Source organism: Ranitomeya variabilis, chromosome 1 (genome assembly GCF_051348905.1).
Source record: "Ranitomeya variabilis isolate aRanVar5 chromosome 1, aRanVar5.hap1, whole genome shotgun sequence".
Classification (NCBI taxonomy): domain Eukaryota; kingdom Metazoa; phylum Chordata; class Amphibia; order Anura; family Dendrobatidae; genus Ranitomeya; species Ranitomeya variabilis.
In genome coordinates this window covers 297,108,564-297,133,024 of record NC_135232.1, presented here as the reverse complement: position 1 = coordinate 297,133,024, position 24,461 = coordinate 297,108,564, and the positions used below count along the sequence as shown (strand labels likewise).

General features: G+C 41.1%; 1 protein-coding gene across 2 annotated transcripts in view; it reads left to right on the top strand.

Moving 5' to 3' along the window:
• The window catches only part of GRK3 (G protein-coupled receptor kinase 3), a 357,635-nt gene extending 333,449 nt beyond the window's left edge, over nt 1–24,186 (top strand). Inside the window, exons 14-21 of one of the 2 annotated variants that reach the window (XM_077295516.1) lie at nt 14,552–14,618; nt 14,813–14,913; nt 15,669–15,735; nt 18,729–18,824; nt 20,409–20,571; nt 20,833–20,969; nt 22,071–22,184; nt 23,136–24,186. In XM_077295516.1, the coding sequence (XP_077151631.1) occupies nt 14,552–14,618; nt 14,813–14,913; nt 15,669–15,735; nt 18,729–18,824; nt 20,409–20,571; nt 20,833–20,969; nt 22,071–22,184; nt 23,136–23,297 (907 nt within the window). In that variant the 3' untranslated portion in view covers nt 23,298–24,186. The remainder of the gene's footprint in view (nt 1–14,551; nt 14,619–14,812; nt 14,914–15,668; nt 15,736–18,728; nt 18,825–20,408; nt 20,572–20,832; nt 20,970–22,070; nt 22,185–23,135) is intronic. The other variant, XM_077295507.1, reaches the window with a different exon arrangement.
• Nucleotides 24,187–24,461: the final 275 nt, after the last annotated feature.

The following is a 24,461-nucleotide window of genomic DNA, read 5'->3' as shown; positions in this document are numbered from 1 at the left end:
CTCGCTATAAAGGCAAATTGCTAAATATTATGCCACATGAGAACCTCGAACAAATATTAGCAACCAAACAAGCTACTCTTGTAGACCGTTTGATTCAGGCATTCCCAGCACACAGCGCCGGTGATGGTTCTCACACGAGCTGCAGGGGGCTACAGGACAGAGGTGTTAGAGGTGCACAAATCAGAAGTTGCGTTGGACAGAGGGGTTTTCTGACCAGGTTGTGGAGTGATTTCGCAATGACCGCAGACAGGACAGGTACTGCAGCATCTATTCAAAGTGACAGGAGACAACATTTGTCCAGTATGGTTACTAACTATTTTTCATCCCTTATCGATGTTCTCCCTCAACCGTCATTCCCATTTGATTACTGGGCATCCAAATTAGACACCTGGCCTGAATTGGCAGAATATGCATTGCAGGAGCTTGCTTGCTCAGCAGCTAGTGTGCTATCAGAAAGAGTATTCAGTGCTGCTGGTTCAATATTAACCGAAAAAAGGACTCGTCTGGCTACCCAAAATGTGGATGATCTAACCTTCATTAAAATGAACCACTCCTGGATTTCAAATTATTTTGCCCCACCTTTCCCGGCTGACACCTAGCTTTCCTATAAAAAGGTCTTGCTTGTGGACTGGTCTTACTGAGTGTTCCAATCTCTTAATTTGCAGCAGCTGTTTGTCCAGCATACGACATGTTTACACCTCCCTCAATGGGAAAACTCCCCCCACGGGGCCGTGGTCTCGCCACTTGGCGCAAGCACCCGTTAGAGTGCCGTTTGTCTGAAGAGGTGGGTGTGCCCGCTTTTGGTCGACGGCACTGCTACTGGGTCCCTCATAGTACAATAAAGTGTCTCTGGCGGTGGTGGCGCGCACCCAACGTCAGACACACCATTGTAACATGAGGGGCCCTGGGGCGGTACCGCTGGCCACAAGAGAGTTCACCCCCCCCCCAGCTCAAACTGTGCTCTACCACGTGCAAAATTATCTCTCACAGCTCCACCAATGTTTAGTCTATGCGCTGACATCATTCAATGCCTGGCACTGACAATACCAATTTGTTGACATCTATGATGCTAGTTAAAGTAGTCTGGGTCAGTGTCCTATATTGACACCAGTAAATACTTACTGCCAAATTACTATGTCAGAAACTCAGCAGATGAGCCCACCCCTGTACCTAAGTATGCCATACTTTTTTTTTTGTTGTTGTTTTGCGAGACATTAACATCTATTTATTTTTTGTGAGTACTAACTGTGTCAGACACTCCTTGCAATCGTCCTGCATTGAGCCTATTTTTAGTTATTTTAGGCCTAGTAAGCCTCTCTGCGGTCCCTCCTTGCAATCCTCCTCCACTGACCACAATGCTGCCTGTGTATCCATGTAACCTATTTAAAACTGCATTGAGCCTATTTTTATTTATGTTAGGCCTAGTAAGCCTGTCTGCGGTCCCTCATTGCAATCCTCCTCCACTGACCACAATGCTGCCTGTGTATCCATGTAACCTATTTAAAACTGCATTGAGCCTATTTTTAGTTATTTTAGGCCTAGTAAGCCTGTCTGCGGTCCCTCCTTGCAATCGTCCTCGGCTGACCACACCAATGCTGCCCGTGTACCCCTGGAACCTATTTAAAAGTTCATAGAGCCTATTTATATATTTTATTTAATATTAATAAAGCCATGATGGACTACACTGTACCACGCTACAAGGTAACCAGTCGACACTTCTTTTGCGAGAAAAGCCATCCCAACCCTCCACCAGCATGTAAAAGACCGCATTGTCCATGCACTCTGGCAATCTGTGAGTACAAAGGTGCACCTGACAACAGACGCATGGACCTGTAGGCATGGCCACGGAAGGTTACGTGTCCATTACGGCGCAATGGGTTAATGTGGTGGATGCATGGTCCACAGGGGACAGCCTACTAAGTCTGTCTGCAGTCCCTAATTCAAATTGTCCTCCACTGTATAAATCTGAGCTTCAACCTTCTGGCTCTCATTAAGTGCTTTCTTTAAATAAATTGGTGGTTAGGGCCTACTAACGGTGTCTGCCGCTCCCTGGTGTTGTCCTCCACTGTCTAAATCTGAGCTTCAACCTTCTGGCTCTCATTATGTGCTGTTTTTTAAAAAATTGGTTGTTACGGCCTACTAACGGTGTCTGCCGCTCCCTGGTGTTGTCCTCCACTGTCTAAATCTGAGCTTCAACCTTCTGGCTCTCATTAAGTGCTGTTTTTTAAAAAAATTGGTGGTTACGGCCTACTAACGGTGTCTGCCGCTCCCTGGTGTTGTCCTCCACTGTATAAATCTGAGCTTCAACCTTCTGGCTCTCATTAAGTGCTGTTTTTTAAAAAATTGGTGGTTAGGGCCTACTAACGGTGTCTGCCGCTCCCTGGTGTTGTCCTCCACTGTCTAAATCTGAGCTTCAACCTTCTGGCTCTCATTAAGTGCTTTCTTTAAATAAATTGGTGGTTAGGGCCTACTAACGGTGTCTGCAGCTCCTGGGTGTTGTCCTCCTCCTGAGTGTTCTCCTCCTCCTTGGTGTTGTCCTCCAGGTTGCCTTGTCTGAGCTTCAACCTTCTGGCTCTCATTAAGTGCTTTTTTAACAAAAAATTGGTGGTTAGGGCCTACTAACGGTGTCTGCCGCTCCCTGGTGTTGTCCTCCACTGTCTAAATCTGAGCTTCAACCTTCTGGCTCTCATTAAGTGCTTTCTTTAAATAAATTGGTGGTTAGGGCCTACTAACGGTGTCTGACGCTCCTGGGTGTTGTCCTCCTCCTGAGTGTTCTCCTCCTCCTTGGTGTTCTCCTCCAGGTTGCCTTGTCTGAGCTTCAACCTTCTGGCTCTCATTAAGTGCTTTTTTTAACAAAAAATTGGTGGTTACGGCCTACTAACGGTGTCTGCCGCTCCCTGGTGTTGTCCTCCACTGTATAAAGCTGAGCTTCAGTCTTTAGGCTTTCGGCCTATAGTATCAGATATTAAACTGCATTTGGCCTTCAACTTTGGTTGGGGCCTACTAACGGTGTGTGCCGCTCCCTGGTGTTGTCCTCCACTGTATAAAGCTGAGCTTCAGTCTTTAGGCTTTCGGCCTATAGTATCAGATATTAAACTGCATTTGGCCTTCAACTTTGGTTGGGGCCTACTAATGGTGTGTGCCGCTCCCTGGTGTTGTCCTCCACTGTATAAAGCTGAGCTTCAGTCTTTAGGCTTTTGGCCTATAGTAGCAGATATTAAACTGCATTTGGCCTACTAGTGTGGTTGGGCCCTTAAAACAGTGTCTGCTGCTCCTGGGTTTGCTACTCCACTGAACAAAGCAATGCCGCCTGTTTAGTCCTGTTACCAATTTTGAACTGCATTTAGCCTACTTTATTCTTTGGCCCTATATCTGTGTTTCCTCCTCATCCTGCCCATTGCCCAGCCACTGCTAGATGAGTCTGCTGGTACATTGACCTAGACCACTACATTCCCCTTGCACTCTACACAGCCAGAATCTGACCCTGCTGAAAGTAAGGTTCCCCTTCCCGCATGTTATACCACCTTACACAGGGACAAAGAGGAAGGTGCAGATGAAAGTGCAGGTTCCTTCATCAGGTGGGGGGGCATACTCGTTGGCGATGTCACTGGCACAGGGCCCCTCAGAGTACACAAAAGTGTCGCTGCTGGTGGGAGGCGCCCCCGCCGTGCAAACACACCGCTGTATTTGAGGGGCCCTGTGCCAGTGCCAATGCCAACGAGTGGGCCCCCCCTGCTTGCTTAGGATCACAGCACTTGCAAACTTGACATACTTACCTCTCACTGCTCCACCGCCGTGACGTAGTCCACGTTTCCTGGGCCCACTAAAACCTTGAACCAGCCCTACCCCCCACAACTTTTGCCAAATGACCCCCAATTTCCAATGCCCAACTATTATTATAAAGTTAATTAAGATTGACAAGCTTCAGAAACAAGAATGGATGTTTTTGGCATTAAAATGGGCACTGTAGGTGTTTTCCTGGCCTCCACTCACTGCCGACTATGCTTCCCCATTGACTTGCATTGGGTTTCGTGTTTCGGTCGATCCCCGACTTTTAGCGATAATCGGCCGACTGCACTCGACTCGACTTTGGACAAAGTCGGGTTTCGCAAAACCCGACTCGATCTTAAAAAAATGAAAGTCGCTCAACCCTAGTAATGATATTATCTGTGTATCATCAGAGAGACTATATATAACAGATGGGAACCATTAGAAAACCAATGTTGGTTTATTTCTTGATTTAGGATGAAATTGTATTTATTACTGATGCTGCTCTGTATAAATATAAGAATGAGTGTCGAGTGTCCACAGCAAGGAAATGGCCTGGCTTGAATGGATTTTGTCATTGGTCCACCCCCTTCTCAATATACCCCTATAAATCCAAGTTTACACAGACTCTGTGCACACTGCATCTGAGCCTTCTGAAATCGGTGCACACAGAATGTGAGCCTTACATTAGAGGCGTACAATCCAGTACTTACCAAAATCAGGATTCATGGGGAAAACGGGTGATCTGTAGAACCTGAGATTTATTATTATTATTATTATTATAGCGCCATTTATTCCATGGCGCTTTACATGTGAGGAGGGGTATACATAGTAAAAACAAGTACAATAATCATAAACAATACAAGTCAGGGACTGGTACAGGAGGAGAGAGGACCCTGCCCGCAAGGGCTCACAGTCAACAAGGGATGGGTGAAGATACAGTAGGTTATTCATATAAACATCTTCTTCTGCTCTTTCTGGGAGTTTTGGTCCAGTAGGCGGTCCTATCCGTGACTGACAGCTATTGCTGTATGCACACTTGTATAAAGAATGCTGTCAGTCACTGCTAGGACCGCCGACTGGACTGAAGATCCCAGAAAGGGCAGAGGATCTAATGAATATTGCACAGGTTGTACTGAATCTTTTCTCATAAAACTATACATCCGCCTATTCCAGTTCTCCCCCCCCCCCCCCCCCAGTACAACATGATGCCTGCAGACTGGACCGCATTTTGGTGGCCCTTCATGGTCTGCCTGAGAATGCTCACTTCTAGGCGGGATTTACATACACCTTGTCCCCTTTCACACATATCAGAAGAATCAGCGAAACGCGCGTTGGGGTGGGAGACACGGCTAACTCCTGGCTTACCACTGAGGTAAAAACTATTAATATGCACTTCTGCCATTTGGTCCATTCTTTTGCTGCTAGTTCAGGATATCATTCTGTTTACATGCATGGAGGCACTTTATGATTGTTAGTTTTTCCACTTTGACAGATTTTACCTGCATACTTTTCTTTGCCCCATTGCACGTCTTTTGCCTAAGGTGTATATATAGGCAAAGTAAAGGCATTTTAATAACAACAATTGCCATTTATTTAATTGAATAAAATATATTTAGGCATTTTTTTGGTGCTTTTGTATGCATCATTTATGTATGGAAACATTTAGGGTTTATTTAAATGTAAAAACCTCTTGTGATCAGTGGTAGCCGTTGTTTTGCCCTGTTTTTGTTTGACATGAGGCATCCTTTTTTTACTTGTATTTATATGTTTAATAAAATGAACTTGTAATATACACTCCTTTCCCGTTGGTTGTGTGAGAGGGTATGGTGATTGTATCGTAGCACGGAGTGTGACCTTGGTGTTTAAGGTTATTTGATGGACTAATATGTCCGATAATCCTAACAGTGTGTAATGCACACACCATTAGGATTTGGCTCTCCGCTTTCAGGTTTTTTACATTGTTCCTTGGACTACTTCATATCTTTATTGCTTCTATAAAAGTGATTTGGTTTTGCTGCCTATACACGGTTTCCTTGGTTAAAGTTCATTCTTAAGATAAATTAAGATTTTGGGGTACTATCAACCCATGAAAGCACAATTCTCCAGCTTTTTGTCTGGATCCTTCGCACATCATATTCTCCTATCGGTAACTGCTTTCTTTTTTCCCCCTGTATTCATAATTTTAATTTAATCCACAGACTGTATCATTTGTGCTATAGATAAAACGACAGCATTGTATGCAGCTTTGTAGCTCATTTAGGCAACTAAGAAACCTAATTTAGGAATGACTGAGACGTTTTTTTTCTCTCATTGATGAATGTCAGCCCAATCAGAGCTTCTTTAAACCAGAGAAAGCTCTGTAATAGAAATGGAGTCTTCTTCTGGTAGGAGGATAAAAGATATTGGCATGAAGTCATAAGGAGCTTCCTTCCCCCCCCCCCCCTCGGTAGAACAGGATAAATTAAACACAGACGTAGCTGAAGCAATTAACTGATGAGAGTGGTCAGTGGACTGCAAGGCCTCTTCATGGAAAGACCATTTATGGGACTGTTCACATGTCTGTTCATCTTTGCAGAATGGGTGGACATTTTTCATTCGATCCATGGATTAATCTCCTCAAGCCTATGGAGTGTGAAAAACTCTGAGAAAACTTTTGTCATCCTGGTTGCTACCGACTGCAAGAACTTTGAGACCGCCATTAGTTTTGTTTTTGGAAAAAACCAACACATTGACCAATCTCTGCTGAAAAGCTGATCTGGGACCCTGATGAAAAACAGTTTTTTTTCTTTTTCACATTGAAGAGACAAAACAGACATATGACTGATGGCTAGGGGTAAGCCAGCGGATTGTAAGGCTGTGTTCACATTCATGTTTTTGTAATGCAGAATAATTCACACCTTTGTGTTATCAAACTGTGATTCCATTACAGAGATATACTTGTTCCTATTTGTATGCTTATGAGTCACAAGAGCAGAAAGTTTGGCCCTGGTCTCTCTGGCCTCCCTTGATATTTCCTACTGCCACCAGCCTCCTGCCACTGACTGACAGGTTACTCTTCTCTGTGACCTGCTTTCTTGCCTGAGATCTGACACAAGTGACATGTTTGCCGGGGGCATTCACAGATTGATAGTCTAGCTCTAGCAACGTCATCAGGATCTTACTATACATGCGTGGCCACCGAGAGTGGTGAAACTTGCGTGAGATCTTGGGTGGGGGAGCAGGTCACTGAGAAGAGAGAACTGTCAGTGACAGGAGGCCGGCGAGGAGAGCATGAGATAAGTGTAGAGCCAAGAGCTGTGCATTTGTGGCTCATTAACATATAAATTGGAATAGGAATTTATCTGCAATGGTATGTAGGATTGATAAAACAAAGGAACAGATTTATTCTGCTTTATAGATGGTATCAGTTTGGGGTACGAAGACCTGCTGGCAGGCTCTTATTAATCACAGACAGCACATAGATTTCACACAGATGCCATCCGTTTTCTGTCCGTGATTTTCACAGAACCATATATTTGTACAGGTAGTTTTGACTTGGATTATAAATGGACATGATTCTATGGTTTTCATTCTGCCTCATAGACTATCATGGCTGTTTGTTCATCCGTTAAAAAACACCGTACATGTACGTGATTCACAGATGTCTGAATGAAACTTTGTAGTGATGTTGATTTTTTTTTTTTTGTAGAAGGGCCTGCAGAAATCCATGTGTCTGCTCCAAAACTCCACCATTCATATTGGAGAAACTACTTTTCAGTCATAGAATTATCTGGTCTGAATCTGCGTGATGTGAATTCACCCTTAGGCACCCCTTTCTATCAGTTGTTGAGATTGAGGGATAATAGTAGAATAAATTATTATTTCCAGAAACCGCATTCAATGTACCACATACTGTACCACACAGTGAAACCAAACTCTGCTGTTGCATATAGTTCTGTACAGGTACACAAAGTACAATATCTATATTGGGTGGTGACGTGCGTTGTACAGGCCTTTCTCTGGCTGCAGCAGTCGGTGGTTTAGTAACATGAGTGACTGATTTTGTGTTCATTTCACTGATTTATTGCCTTCAACAGACAAATAAAAAATAAAATCTTCTTTTTGGCCTCCACCCCATGTGTTAATGAAGGCCCAGGCACAGTCTTTTGAGAAGCTGTGATCTGTAGGATGGCAGGTCTTCTGTGCACATCCCAGTATTAAACAATCTGTCTGGATATATGGTAAATGCCCATCAGGTTGAGGCAGCCTCTTGTTTGTTTCCACCTGAATTGAATGAACACGCGAGCACCATGTCAACCTCAGACCGCTATTGAGCAAATGCATTGTCGTTCACGCCTGAGCAACCACAAGGAGTGTGTCCTAAAGGGCAGGACTCCCCTACAGCAATTGTCTGTGCTAGTCATGTGTGGATTCTCCTGCTCATTCCCAGTGCTGCTGTGTGCTTAAAAAGAAAATCTGAATGTGCTGCCCTGATATAAACCTCATAAAGCCATTGTCACGTGCAGTACTTCACTATCTCTTGGAATATTGCTGGTAACATTAGATTTTTTTAATAATACCTTGTTCTATATCATGGCTAAAACACCATGAATGAGAAATTCTGCTATTCTACACCATGTTCTTTCATGGGCTATTGTCGTATCGGCAGAATATACTGAAGCACTCGTAGTGGTAAAGATACACCTGATGTTCCCTGGTCCCCAGCCCTGTGTACCACAAAGTTAAAGGGGCATTCTCAAGTTTGGAAGTTATCCCCTATCTATAGGCTAGGGGTTAGCTTCCCAATTGCTGGGGCACCGACATCTGGGACCCATACAGGTCCTAAAAACTGTGACTCTTATGGGAGTGCCAAAGACCCGCCAAATTCTGCAGTTGGCTATTTCTGGCAGTCCAATTAAAAATTAATATAGCTGCTTATTTCAAACGGGGCTTGTGCTGTTCTCGGGAGAAGACCCAATTAAGCCAGTCAGCCAATGCTTCAAGCATGTAGGAGAAAGTGGTGGCTTAAGGTACCGTCATACTCTGCGACGCTGCGGCGATATAGACAACGAGCCGACCTAAACTAGATCGCTGGAGCGTCGCTGTTTAGGTCGCTGTAGAGACGTCAAACACAGCAGCTCCAGAACGATGCAGGAGCGATACAGTGACGTAACAGCGACTCGCTTCTCGTTCTCGCTGGTTGTTAGCTCCATATCAAACAGCCGGAGTGTACCGACTGGCTAGAAGGAGACGCTGCGACGCCCCCTATGCTCGTTGCTGGCGTCGTTGTTTTTGATGTCAAACATGACGATACACGCCGACCTGCCGACGAAATAAAGTTCTGGACTTCTAGCTCCGACCAGCGATGGCACAGCAGGATCCAGATCGCTGCTGCGTGTCAAACACAACGAGATCGCTATCCAGGACGCTGCAACGTCACAGATTGTTGTCGTTCTCTTTGCAAAGTTGCTGAGTGTGACGGTACCTTTAGTTGAAATGAGCATACAGACAGCCCTCTTTTCACACATCAATGATGATGTGCCAATTTTTGGGCCATTTATTGAACATAGTTATTTAAGTACTTGCCATAATTGATTTTCTTTTTTTTTTTTGCCCGATTAGCAAGTGCAGACAATTCACAATCCTTTTCTTCCATGTTGACCTCTATAAAATATTCAGAATAAAATGTAGCATTGTAAGCACGCTCTTGTGTAATTTTCAGTATTCAGTAGCAGATTAGATAACATTGTGGTATATCAGTAGATCACAATAAAGGGCATAACTGAAATATAACTGTAGCTTGGCCTTTTCTTTTGATAATCAAATGATTTTAAATAATATGAAAAGTAATGTTTTTTTTTGTGACAGTTTTTGTGACATTTGTAGTTCACTCACAAGTACCAAGCGTGGGCCTGAAACAGAGTCCCCACCAAAAATGCATGTGAATTTATATAAATCTAAAATTAATAAAGAGGCAGCACTCCAATACTGGTTAAAGTACAAGAAAGGACTTTAATAGCCCATGGCGTGGCAACGTTTCGGCTACTGTGAGCCTTTCTCAAGCAATGCTAGGAGTGTACATTCAAATATTTAAAGGGGTGTTACAATTACATGTTATTAGCATATCAAGTGAACGATATTGTATTGTAGATTGCAACATGTGTTTAAATTTAGGGGCTCATCCGGTTGTAGCGTGTTGTGGGGTATAGAGTATTTCCTCACACGCCGATCTTCGCCCTACAATAAGTAAAAATTATTACAAATTAATCAAAGAAAGGGCGCACTTGGTCCAGTAGCCAAGATGGCGGATGCGACTCCGGACATGCACTGCGCCTGCGTGGGGATACTTTGACCTGAATGGCCTCTGCTCGGTTATTAGGCTATGATGCACAATGGATGAACTAGGACCGGCGTGTGAGGAAATACTCTATGCCCCACAACACACTACAACTGGGTGAGCCCCTAAATTTAAACACATGTTGCAATCTATATTAATTAAATGAAAAGTTATGTATGTCCGCTTCACTGTCTATCTATTGATAATTATAATTTTCCACTGTCACTTTGGAATATTAAGTCACTACTATGCACTTTAATATAATATTTGTATAATGAATTAATAAAATATCTTTCACTTGATATGTTACTAACATGTAATTGTAACAATCCTTTAAATACTTGAATGTACACTGGAGTGTGTCAGCAGTTCCTGCAAGATGAAGGCATTGAAGCTATGGACTGGCCCGCCCGTTCTATTCCATTTACTCCATCTTGGAGAATTTGATCTTACAACTGAGACTGACTTTCACTGCCTGTGTACAATATTGGATGCTGGAGATACCTGCGGGTCATACTCATTTTATTTAATAGATCTCACTGGCTGACTATACCCATATACGTAGTCGGGTGCTTTTTGTGGTCATATTTATCTTTTATTCTATTAGCTTTTTCCAGCACGAATATATTTTTTCCTTTATTTGGTACCTTGCGACAATTCTTGTGGTGATTGTTTTCTTCGCTGCAGGAAATAGCTTTTCTTGACACCTCGTGCCGCTTTTATATTTTTTCTATTGTCTAGCACACCACATTTTTAGTAGGCAGCGGTGTCATTTTAACTACAAAAGAATGGGCGACTTATGGACTGATAGAAAAGATCACATTTTAAACATTCAAGGTTTTTTAACCTATCATATCAACCTACGACCCCAAAATCGAATAAGGAGGATATTACTTTTATTAAGGAATCATTAAAATCGTTGGAGCAACTACTAATTAAAGACATGCACGATATGTGGGAAGTTGCTACTTTAGAAAGGTATATAGCTTACGATTGTATTCCTGAAGGCCTCAGAGTATGTAAGGCCCTCTCAGGAGACATTGGAGACCCCGATACACTGTCTCAATGGATCTTTTTCTCAGCAGGCAGTAGAATTTATTATTGAAAAAAAGGAAAAAACAACTGGTGGAGAGCAAACAAAGTATCTCCAAACTGTTTGAAACCATCAGACCTTAATAAAAACATCCTGAAATTATTACGATATCTACCAGCAACTGAGACTATATCTGAAAATTGTTGTGGTTTCACTTGTGGTCAGAATTGTCCTATCCCAATTACATATTGCTTATTAGCATCATTTAGCAAGTGATTGCTGTTTACAATGAAACAAACAAGAACAATGTAAATAGCTTAACACAACTAATATAACAAGTGCTTTCTCTAAATTCATTATTCAAAGACCTTTTTAATAACTACTGCAGGGTAAGAATTAGGCTGCGTTCACACATTGCAGTCGTGTCATTTTTTTTCTTTTTGCTGTGATAATGGCAAAATAACTGCATATGTGAATGCAATCACTAACAAGAGCACACATTTGCAAATCAGGAGTTATCTAAAATATAGTTCTTCAAAAAAAGTGTCCAAACGTGTAATTTTTATGGTACTTCTCAATCATACAAACAAACCAAAAGACGACGGTCTTATTTTACCGCCCCCTTAATGAGGCCAACCATAGATAAAATTCCAATGAAATTTTATTTAAAGACTATAGAAACAATTAACATACGTTTAAAAAGGCTTCCTCCATTTCACATCAGAACAATACCCCATGGGGGAACCATCGAGAAAACCAGACAGCAATACTGATAAAATAACAGCAGGAGCACTGAAAAAACAACCAAACTGCAATGTATACAAGTTAATCAAATCCACAGACTCACATGCAGCAAACAGATCCCTTCTTAGGTGCTAACAGCATCCATTTTTATATCTATACTTATGTGATTTCAGTATAAGTGCGATTTATAAAGTGCAGTAGTATTATAAAGTGCAGTAACGTTCTGATCCGCATATACAAGTGACCCCAATGTCTCAGGTCCAGCGATATATAACTATAAATGCAAAGTTACCTATATATAAATATCCTGTAGCGTTCGTAATCAGAGTTTCCCCAGCACCCCGACGCGCGTTTCACCCTTTCTGCTTCTTCCGGGGGCGTATGTTAATTGTTTCTATAGTCTTCAAATAAAATTTAATTGGAATTTTATCTATGGTTGGCTTCATTAAGGGGCGGTAAAATAAGAACGTCGTCTTTTGGTTTGTTATCTAAAATGTTCCTGATGTAATAATAAAGAGCTTCATTAGTTATTAATATTAACGTGTGCCTATGATAAAAACATCAACTACTTGGACTGGCTAGGGTTTTTTTGACTTTTATGTTGATTTCATTTTACAAATATAAGTCAAGAGAGCTGATGTCATAGACAGCACTGTATACAGTCGTCAATGAGTTCAGCAGCGCATGCTTTCTGCAAGGGCAGAGTCTAGGCATACCAACCTATTTAGGCTAGACCCTTCTCTTCCTTGCACTTTTTTTGGACTCCTTTTGCCTCAGTAATGCAAGCACTATGATTACGGCTTTTCAATGTATGCACATGCACCTTACAAGCTAAAGCTGTTGATTTACCTAGTGTTGAATCCTGAAGTGGGGAGTCCTAGGCTATGATATTTTTGGTCATTCTTTGCCCATGATAATGACTCTAAACAGATTAACGTGTCACTTTTTTGTTTAACCTGCTTGGATTTTTATATCATTATATTTTTTTAATAATATGAATAAAAACATTTTTTTAAATATTTTCTGCAATTAATCCTCTTTTCCCTAAACAAATTTATATTTAGGGTTGTGTTGTTATCCTATTGCTATTTAGAGGAATTTCTTGATTCAAAAAAGTTAAGACTGTGTTTCAAAAAATAAAGCAAATCTAGTAGGTTCTGTATGTAGTATCATTCTGAAAATGTCCTTATTACGTAAAACATGTTACATGGGACTTTGTTACATGGGATTTTGTCTTCTACTGGAATTGTAATTTAAACATTTATGTGTCAGTTCTTCAGTAGTGACGCTAAGGATTCTTCCGATATCAGCATTTCTTTGAATATATTCATTTTTTGTGGGGTAACGATTACATAGACTTTCATGGTTATACTGACCTTGTATGATGTCCTTCATCGAAGCCAACAGAAGAAAGCTTTTACTGCCCTCTAGTGCACAACTTGGCTAAAGAACTGTCTGACATACTACATTTTCTTTAAATAAATAAATAAATGATTCCGTATGGATAGAAATGCAGACTGGCAAGTACACCTACAACTATTCTGTTCCCAATCATACATGGCCGTTGACTGTACTAGGCTCTGTGTATACTACTCTTACACAAGGACTCTTGTAAATACTGGATTTCATTATCATAAAATGTGGTATAGCTTGATCAAATTGTACCTTCCATTACTTCAACCTTTTAACAATTAAGGATGTGTTCACACTGTATGTCAAACTGTCCAAACCGCACCACTGAGGAGAATAGGGTGAATTCCTAATTGATTGTAGATAAAAGCCATTTTATTGTTAATGTCCACTTGGTTATGCAGCTTATCGGTAGCTTACCATACAATCTAGATAAAATGCCTGCATGGGCAAACAGATGGCAGATGGTGTCTAATGATGATAAATGTGGCAGAGATATCATTATTATTATTATTTATTATTATAGCGCCATTTATTTCATTTCACTTTACATATGAGGAGGGGTATACATAATAAAAACAAGTACAATAATCTTACACAATACAAGTCACAACTGGTACAGGAGGAGAGAGGACCCTGCCCCCAAGGGCTCACAATCTACAAGGGATGGGTGAGGATACTGTAGGTGAGGGTAGAGCTGGTCATACAGCGGTTTGGTCAATATGTATATATTTATTGTACAAGTAAATGTGTGGCCAAAAGGACTGGCACATGACTTATTCCTTCCACAGACCTTACAAAGGGCCGGCGAGCACTCATTTCATGTGGAGGAAAGGTGATTCCAGCAGCTAAATAGGAAAGGCTTCTTTACAGTTAGTGCAGTCTGACTGTGGCATGTCGACCACAAGAGGTCACGTTCTCATTGCACTTCCAGACTGGTGTATACTGATCTTCAAAGTGCTATTTTACGATGCCGCATCAGCGGGTTGGGTCATAATAGAATTGGCTGGCTTTATTTCTGAAGGGTTACACAGCCATATAATTGGTTGGGGGGCGTATAAGTTTTTGGCAGGTTCCCTGCAATCCCATAGCATGGCAGTTTTAGTACTCCTATCTCCTGATTTTCTTACCTAGGACACTTTTGCATGTTTTTGTTATCCAAAACTGATAGAGGATCCTAAAAATAAATGTTATTATCCAGCTGCAGCTATTGCAGTTATTTTCCGGTTTGTGTTGCACAGAAAGCATGAATGCGTTTTTTTTTTTTTCTTCTGCAGCCACAGCCCGTTCAGACAGCATAAAACCAAAGACAAACATGAGATCGACAGGATGACACTCACAATGGTAAGAACAGCTTTTCCATAAGACTCCGAATTATGTCCTTGTTTAATATGCATGTCAACTGTGCAGACTAGACATTAACTCTTCCAACGCTGTGTGGAGGGGCTTAATAGGATCAAATATGACTGTCTGTTTCTCTTTTTCCTTTCTAACGTCTTTTAAATGTATATGATATTGCTTTTCTTAAACATGTCAAGAATGTGGAGCTGCCAGACTCATTTACTCCAGAACTGAAGTCCCTCTTGGAAGGCCTTCTTCAAAGAGATGTGAGCAAGAGACTTGGCTGCCAGGGAGGAAGGTCAGTATTGCACTAAAATCTAGGATTGTAGACTTAGCCAACATTACTGCTCTCTGTATATAATATATATATATATATATATATATATATATATATATATATATATATATATATATATATAGTATCGGAGCCTACCAGAAACATTAACTGTAGTAGCCTAAAGTCCTGCAACATGCAGATATTACATTACCCTCAGTCACAAATTTATATAACCCTAAACTGGGTAGTTTGTTAAATGAATGATGAGATGCTGTCTTTGTCTGTACATAGTAAATCAAGTGTATTGTTCCAACCACTGATCATACAAGAGAGTGGAGGGCCCACTCATGCACAGCAGCCCACCAGGAAATTCACAGACTCACCTGTGGGCCAGTCCGAGCCTGTATTTTTCTTCCAATCTGCAGCGTGCACACGTGCATTTTCTAACATTTTATGTTGGAAGATTGTTGCTGCTTAGAGAAATAAGGGATGTGTCAAAGTATAAGTGGATTGTTTTAAAGCTTTTGAAATCATCATCTTCCATTCTGTATTTGAGTCATCAGATCCTTGCAGACATTTTCTAAAGGATGAGTAACTAATACGGTCTATTAGCTCCACAGTAAAGTGGATACTTAATTGTTTAGACAAGGAGAAATCTTTCTGCTTTGTTTTTTTTAAGCTGAAGCATAGCGTTTTTGATTACAATTTAAAAAAAAAAAAGACCTGAAAATGGAGAACCCTCATTAAATCATATTAACTTTACTTTCTCTTTGTAGCGCGCTGGAGGTTAAAGAGCATCCGTTCTTTAAAGGCATTGACTGGCAACAGGTGTATATGCAAAAGGTAACACAGCCTACGAAGAGTAGCACTTTATTTATATGGAATGACATTGCCCATCCACTTTACATAACTGTCCTTCACTGTCCTTTCTCTATGCGGAGAGTCAAGCGTGCTGCAGCCAGGTTGTTCTGGCAAAGGCTTATCTACTTGCATGACTGAAGGATAGAGTGGTTGAATTTAAGCCACATGATTCACTATCTCCCAAGGCATCACCTACCTGGGCAGAGTTTTGAGGCCACATACATATTAGGTTGTCTGCCGAAATCGACCAATGTCTGCCAAAATTTATATGGGGGCCTTTACACTTGCGTGATACCATGTATGGTCACCATTAGAGATTGGCGAACCCTAACAGTAAAGTTCGGCACCCCGAACATCGAGTTTTTCCCATCTGCATGACAGTGCGATAAACACCGGTGACTTTGATCGGCGGTGAGATTATTACCGCCGGTCAGAGTGCTGCGGTGAGCCAGTAGCTGTGACCGGTGGTGAAAAGTGTTCTGCTGGTCACAGGTGTCAGCTGATGAGAGAGTACTACTTCCATCAGCCTACGCCTGTTGCTGCTGTTATCAGCGAGAGCAGGCACCGCTAATGGAAGTAGTCATCAACTACAAATAAATACATAAAAAAAATGACATAGGGTCTATTGAAAACCAGTGCTAGCAAAACTGCAAGCTGCGGGCTGCAACCTTCAGCTGTCAGTTTTATCATCGCTGGGTATCAATAATAGAGGGGTCGCATGCCGTTTTTTTTTTAATTATTTTAAAAAAATAGCATGGGGTCCCCCCTGTTTTTGACAACCATCCAATCTAAAGCAGGCATCTGGGGGCTGGTATTCTCCGTCTGGTAAGGGGCCATGGATATTGCCCCCCTCCCCAGCCTAAAAATTTCAGCCCGCAGCAACTCAAGAAAAGACGTATCAATTTGCCCAGATCTTCTCACTTGCCCTGGTGCGGTGGTAATATTCGTGGGGTTGATGTCACCTTTGTATTGTGACATCAAGCCCCAGTCATAGAGTTCACCGCCGGTCATTGAAGCTGCATTCCCACACTTCACTGTGAGCTGGGACAATGAACTGCGGTGAGATCGAAGAGGTCATCGTGAGAATAAAGTGTGGGAAAGCTGTTATAATGACTGGCGGTGAACTGTGACATCACCGCTAGTCACTGAAGCTGCTCCCGCAGCACCTCATTCTCCTTTGGTTTGCAGCCTGGACAGTCACATTATGGTACCATCCATGTTGTAAACCAAATAACGCAGACATCTATAATGGCGTGGGACACCTTCACTTCGGACAGGTGGAAGATATGGTTGTTTATTTTTCTTTTTTACAGGGGACAAGGGCTTCAATGGAATGGGTGTAAGGTGAGAATTTTTATTATTTTCTGGGGGGTTTTTTACAGGGGATAAAGGCTTCAATGGAATGGGTGTAAGGCTGGTATAACTTTATTTTTAAACAAATTCGTAAAACAGTATGGATTTTTATTTCAAATACAGGACTTTCTTATGGGTGTTTTTATTTACAGTGTGACTATGGGGTTAATAATGGAGAGGTGTCTTATAGACGACTCTCCATTACTAAGTCCTGGGCTTGATTTCACTTGACAATACAAAAGGTGACATCAACTCCACAAATATTACCCCACTTGCCACTGCCACAGGGCAAGTGGGAGGTGCCAGGGAAAGCACCAGAAATGGACTGGCTGCGGGTTGCTATTTTTCGGCTGGGGGCAGCCAATATCCATGGTTCCTTACCAGCCTGAGAATACCAGCCCCCGGCTGTCTGCTTTAGCTTGGATGGTTGTCAAAAATAAGGGGGCCCCCATGCATTTTTTTTAAATTATTTATTTAAATCATTTTAAAAAATGGCGTGGAGACCCCTCTATTCTTAATAACCAACCATGATGAAGCTGACAGCTGGTTATCAAAAATAGAACAGACCTCACGTCATTTTTTTATTTATAGTGCAGGCATCGGCTGATGAATACTCCCATCAGCGATGCCTGCTCTCACTGTTAGCAGCATCAGCAGTCGTAGGCTGATGGGAATAGTACTCAGATCAGCTGATGCCTCTGTGACCAGTGGTAATGTTTTTACTGCTGGTCACAGCTTCCAGCTCATGCTGTCATCTGACAGCGTGGAAATCGCAGCTCTCTGGCAGTAATGATCTTACCGCCAATCAGAGGCAGTGTTTGCTTCTCTGTCATGCAGATGACAGCGTTGCAAACAACTTATGTTTGGACCCCAATTCATCTGACTGGAGTCAGGGTTCGGGTACCGTTCTGGTTTCTGAACCAAACTTTTTTTTTTTTTTAAATGTCCGGCCGAACCCGCTGGACCCAATCATCCAGGGGCTCGTCCATCACTGCTCAACATTTATTCATCCTCATTGTGATGGAACTTTACAGAGTTCCCTTAAAAATGACTGCATCCTAAAGAAGATAAAAGGGGGGTCAATGTTTCAGAAAATTAGATAATATTGAATGATGGACCTTTTTTGCCATGTATTTTGTTTAGGGACCACTGTAAACAAGTTCTATTAAATGCTTACTATTCTGTTGACAAATTTTAGAAAACTAAGACCAAGCATATGTTGGAATAATTCTAGTCTTCACACAGAAATCACCCAGAACACCAGAAATACAAGAATTAACTGAGATGCTGTAAAGTGATCACACACCAGAAATGTTGGTATGATGATTATTTAAGCAGTGTAATTATGATTCCCCCTCTGTCCCGCAAGTTGTTCTTCAGTTAACTTCATTCTTGTGTACATCAGCAATTCGCCTCTGCTTAGAGGAAGATGGTGAAGTCCTTTCCTTCTGCAATGTAATTTTGATTTTACATTATATCCCTGAACCAAATGACTTGGCTGCCATTGCCTTATTTTCCAGAAATAGATATTGGCACACGGTTGCAAAATTGATAAAAAATATGGAAGTAGATGATGGCTGGAATTATAAAAGTTGTAATTGTAAGTTGTGATGTTCTTCTAGTATCCCCCTCCACTTATTCCACCTCGAGGAGAGGTAAATGCAGCTGATGCCTTTGACATTGGGTCCTTTGATGAAGAAGACACAAAAGGAATTAAGGTACAGTATGGCATTGGTTGCAATTATGCACAGAGAAAATAACTCTGATGACATTAACAGCCATGATAGCTATGCCAACTGTTGAAACTGATTCTGTAAGTTTTCATCAGGTTATTTGGTTACGTTTGGGCTTAGGCATTTTCTTCTTGTCATCACAAAATACTGGAACCCCTGACTGGAGCCATGAAGCACAAGAGTTCCTTATTTTGCAGTCAGGTGTATTTTTGTAAGAGTCTCAATAATACATTATATTTTGGCGTTGTGCAGTAAATAGGTGAAAGAATGCCTTTTGCTATTAGAAATGCACACACTGTAACGCCTCATGTTATTAAACTTTCAAAATGCAAAATATCTTTTATTGCTAAAACATAGATGTCTAAAGAGCTTGGCAACCTTCGAGAGAAAATCATAATGTATTTTACTAAATGATTGACTACATTTCTTCTTCCTCCCTTTATAACATTAATTTGAACATTAAATGGGTCTTTGGTGGTCTGGATAAGCGGAGCGATCCAATGATGCTTTTGAAGTATATTTCTGTGAAATGTGGGGAACAAAAATAGGTCTGATGACCCTTTTAATCTCGCAGGTGTTGTCAGATGATTTTTTTTTCTATCAACATATCTATACATTTTTGTACTTGTATACACAACAAGTATATGTGATTCTACTAATGCATGCCAGCGGTGATTCCTTTTTTTACTATTGTCCCTTTTATGTTTTCTCTCTTCCGTATTCTGGGACTTTTTTTTTTCTTTTTTTGTTTTTAACTTTCACACATTCATGTGGTGTACACCAGATCTGACATACCGTATCTACGTTTTATGGACAATATAACTTAGGTGATCAAGGGCGTAAACGTGGGTGTAAAAGAAGTGGTAATTGCACCAGACTCTGTAGCCTGAGTGGGCCCAAGCTGCCTCAGTGGTATAACTGACACCTTAATGGCGGGGCTCGGAAGGAAGGTGCGTCATTGAACTTTTGAAGCCTAAAATTGGCTGGAATCATTAGCGGACACCATATCTCTTTTGAAGAGCCACTGATGTGCCTCCTACAATTCACCCCATTTTGAAAACTAGACCCCTCAAGGAACTTATCTAGATGTGTGGTGATCACCTTTAAGTCCTTGTCTGTGGATCTAGCCCCTTCCCCTCCAGACTTTGGTCAAGGTTGCAGATGGTACATCACTTTTGGAGATCCAAAAGATTTTGCATTGGGCGGTGATAATCCATTACACTTCATAGCATGCAAGATCACAGGTGCATACAATCTGATCAATAGGAGGAAAATGACCAGTAAACAAACTCGAATATTAGGAATTTATTACATTATGTATTTAATCTGCCTGAGTAATAATAATGAACTCTCAGCAGGAACGTACTGTAGCTATTATACTTTAAAGTACAATCTCAGATGTTGAAGGCAGAACAGGAATCACAGGGTCACACCTCAAAACATCTAGTAAGTTTAGGTTCCTGAATGCCGCTCTCTGACTTTTGACTTGATACATAAAAATATTTTTTCCACTTTCCTCGCTCATATTTATTTCTATTCCTGAATAACACTCTTGATTTATCTTTTCAGCTTCTTGATAGTGATCAGGAACTATACAAGAACTTTCCCCTGGTGATATCTGAGCGTTGGCAACAAGAAGTTGCAGAAACGGTTTATGAAGCGGTCAATGGAGATACTGATAAGATCGAAGCCAGGAAAAGAGCCAAAAACAAGCAGCTGGGTCATGAAGAAGGTAAATTTTGCACGCGTGGTCTCAGAAACATATGATTGTGCTGCACGTATGCTGCCAACTCACCTGCTTCGTTGGGGATTGTCCTGGCGGTAGGTGCTGGTTGCAGAGGTAGGACTTGTATCTATCAGACATTTGTGGCATATTCTCTGGATATGCCATCAATGACTAAGGTGAGATTACCCCTTTAAACCATCTCCCCCATGAAGAATACTGACTCTAACTTCTCAGCTGCTATACTGATTAGCATCCTCTCTGTCTTAGATTACGCACTAGGAAAAGACTGCATTATGCATGGCTACATGCTGAAGTTGGGAAACCCGTTCTTGACTCAATGGCAGCGGCGTTACTTTTACCTCTTTCCAAACAGACTTGAATGGAGGGGAGAAGGAGAATCTCGGGTAAGGTCATGGCTACTGGAAGATTGTGAATGTGAGAAGGTTTAAAAAAAACCTAGAAATATATATTTGGACCCAGGTCTGAGACTTGCACAGATATTAATGGTTTCCTGATAATGTTGTGTCTCATTTAGGAATCCTGGCGTATACATGTAAAAAAACATCAACTGGTCCAGGTATTGGTGTCCCCTCTAGATTAGGAGCTTCCTGTAGGATAGCTGTGATCCATAGTTACTCTGAGTAAAATCCTGACTCATTGATTTTCCCTCAATATATTAGAATTTGTGATTCTTGGTGGTTCCCTGTACATATATAGGACATATGTATAGACACCTGTAGTCTAAATGACTGCTGAGAATTGGCACAAAATATTGAGATTGTAAGCCCGTGAGGGCAGAGTCCTTTCCCCCTATGTACCAGTCTGTTTAATTTTCTATATTTTATATGTATGTTACACTTTTCAAATGTACAGCACCATGAAATGAACAGTGTAATAATAATAATAATAATAATAATAAATAGAGCAGATATATAAATAATTTATTTCAGATTTAAAGGTAATCTGTCAGCAAGTTTTTGCTATGTAATCTGAGAACTGTGTGATGCAAGGGCAGAGAGCCTGATTCCAGTGATGTCACTTACTAGTCTGCTGTGTGTAGTTTTGATACAATCCCTGTTTTCTCTGCTGAGCTTTGTACAATCCCACCCACACCCCTGATTGGCAGTTTCTTCTGTACACTGTACATTGTCAGCAATCTACCAATCAGTGGTGGGGGTGGGGTTACACAGATTAACCTGACTGGTCTGCACAAGATAAAACACTGATTGTGTTGAAACTACTACACCCAGCCTAATAAGTGACACATCCCTAGAATCAGGCTATCTGCCCCTACAATATACTGCTCTCAGATTAATTAGAAAAAAATCTGCTGACAGATCCACCTTAATCCCCCCACACAGACCTTATATTGCTGTGTTGTACAGTGATTTTTCCAGGATTGTATTTTTCATAGAAATCATTTTCCCTGCTGTGTCGATGTGAAGACTTAGAGCAGTGTATCTAATTTCCATATTTCTATATTTTCTTATTTTTCTGGCATGCAGCAAAATTTATTGACGATGGAGCAGATAGTGTCTGTGGAAGAAACCCAGATTAAGGATAAAAAATGCATCTTGCTGAGGATTAAAGGAGCAAAGCAATTTGTCCTGCAGTGTGAGGTACGTCTGTTTACATTCCATATAGTCTGAAAAATTAGGCCAATTTTTTTTCCCTCAATTTCTGTTGTCAAGTAATACAGGAGTTATATGCGTAATATGGGCACATAGTCAAGAAGGCTTGTTTTTATGGGATGAGTTTTGCGTTTTCAATGCCATTCATTTGATATACATGTATCCTAATATTTATCTTTTATTAGCTCTTTATTTTGAAGAATGACAAAAAATAGCCATTTTTCTTTTTTTACATTTTGCGTACACAGCCTGATAAGTGACACATCGTTGAAATCTGTGTTTTAACCCCTTCACCTAGCTGTCCTCAGATTACATACCAAAACCTGGTGACAGATTCCCTTTAATTTTATCAGAGTAACCCGTTTGACCACCCCGATGATATAATTATAAATCATGAAGCAGGAGCGGGTTAAATAAAAACTTTAGTTCACATTATTTGTTGTTTGTTAGCGCCATTAATTCCACAGCACTTTACTGACATTATCATCACTGTCCCCTTTGGGCTGAAAATCTAGATTTCCTATCATTATGTTTTTGGAGTGTGGAAGGAAACCCACGCAAAACGGGGAGAACATACAAACTCCTAGCAGATGTTGTCCTTGGTGGGATTTGAACCCAAGACCCCAGTGCTGCAAAGCAACAGTTCTAACCACTGAGCCACCGTGCTGCCCTTTATGCCTTTGAATTGCACAGATATCCTAATGATTTCCGTGGACAGTGTCTTCACTTTATTCTGCGGCATCACCAGAGGGAATTGCTCATTTGTGTGTAGATTCCCCCACAAACCATAGTTGGGTGTTCCTGCAGTGGAATATACTGTTTATTTTTGGAGCATCCCTCTAACAAAAAAATATTACTAAAGTCGATGAAAACAATAAATGAATGTGGTATCTACGCTTATCAGCTTTTCTGATTTTTTATTTTGTAAACTTGTTACAGAGTGATCCCGAATTTGTACAGTGGAAGAAAGAACTGACCGAAGCATTTACCGAGGCACAAAGGCTTTTACGTCGAGCTCCAAAGTTTCTGAACAAGTCCCGGTCTGCAGTTGTAGAGATCTCCAAACCACCACTTAGTCACAGAAATAGCAATGGCCTTTAGGTGGCAGGACGGGACCAAGAAATCTTAGGGATAACTACTTATAACACCTTGACCAAGGTCCACAGCATTGTTTTTAGTTACTTGTATGGTCCTCTACAGCAAGGTGTACATAGAAGAAGCTTTGGGAGCCTGCATCACACATTGTCTACTGAAGACTGGTCTTAACCGCTTGAAGTCTAGAAAAGGTCACGCAGCTTGAGGCAATGAAGAGATGAATTTTCACTAAGAGAAGAGTTGTGAAAGGTGCCAAATTTAGTGATTGCTCATCATTCAGTTGCATCAGCCTATCCTGAATGGCCTGTGCTGACGGAGCGAGGCATCCCATCCTTGCTTTTTATCTTGGCATATGCATGCTTTCGTGTATGCCAAGCAAGAATATGAAATGGTTTTTGCAGTAGTTGCTTTTATGTTAATTTTTATGTCTGAAATTCAACATATCCCTGGATGTTTTTGGAAGGGATTGCCGTGTCGCAAGAATGTTTTCAAGATGATAGCTTTCCTGAGTGTTGCCATAATTGTCCCCTTAACACCCTTTGACCTCCCAACTTGCACTGTTGATTTGAACTGGCAGTGTGATGAAACGGTTATGCACTTCTAAGAAATGACTTTCCTGTCCTGTGGTTATAAGATGTAGATACTTCATGGGAATACATACCAAGAATAATCACCCAGTTCTTGTATCTTCACCAGTATAGTGGCTACCACTGTCTTGCCGTGTATGAGGATAGAAATTATACTAGTAGAGTAATTATCGGTGAAAAGGAGTGCATGGTAGCTTTGTCCAGTGTTCTGTTAGCCAGTTAGCAAATTTAGCACAGATATTATACAAGCTCATTCTACAGATACGTTTACAATTGCTATAAAGACAGCTTTCTTGCCATTTCAGGTCAATTGCACTTATTCTTCTACTTCTTTTTTTTTTTTTAATCAAATTTATGCTGAAGTTAATTGTGGGTGAGAACGTTGGAGAATCCTGGTACGTGTCATGCTGTAATCTTATATCAGTCCTTATCAGAAAATCCTGTCCTTGTCCTCCATGTATCTATTGTTGGGCTTCTTATGCTGTCCTTCTGTTAGGCATCGTCAAAGCCACAGAGCTATGAACATTTATAGTAAGACTGCATCCGGTTAACGAAGGAAGGACAAGACAATCAGTCTGATCTT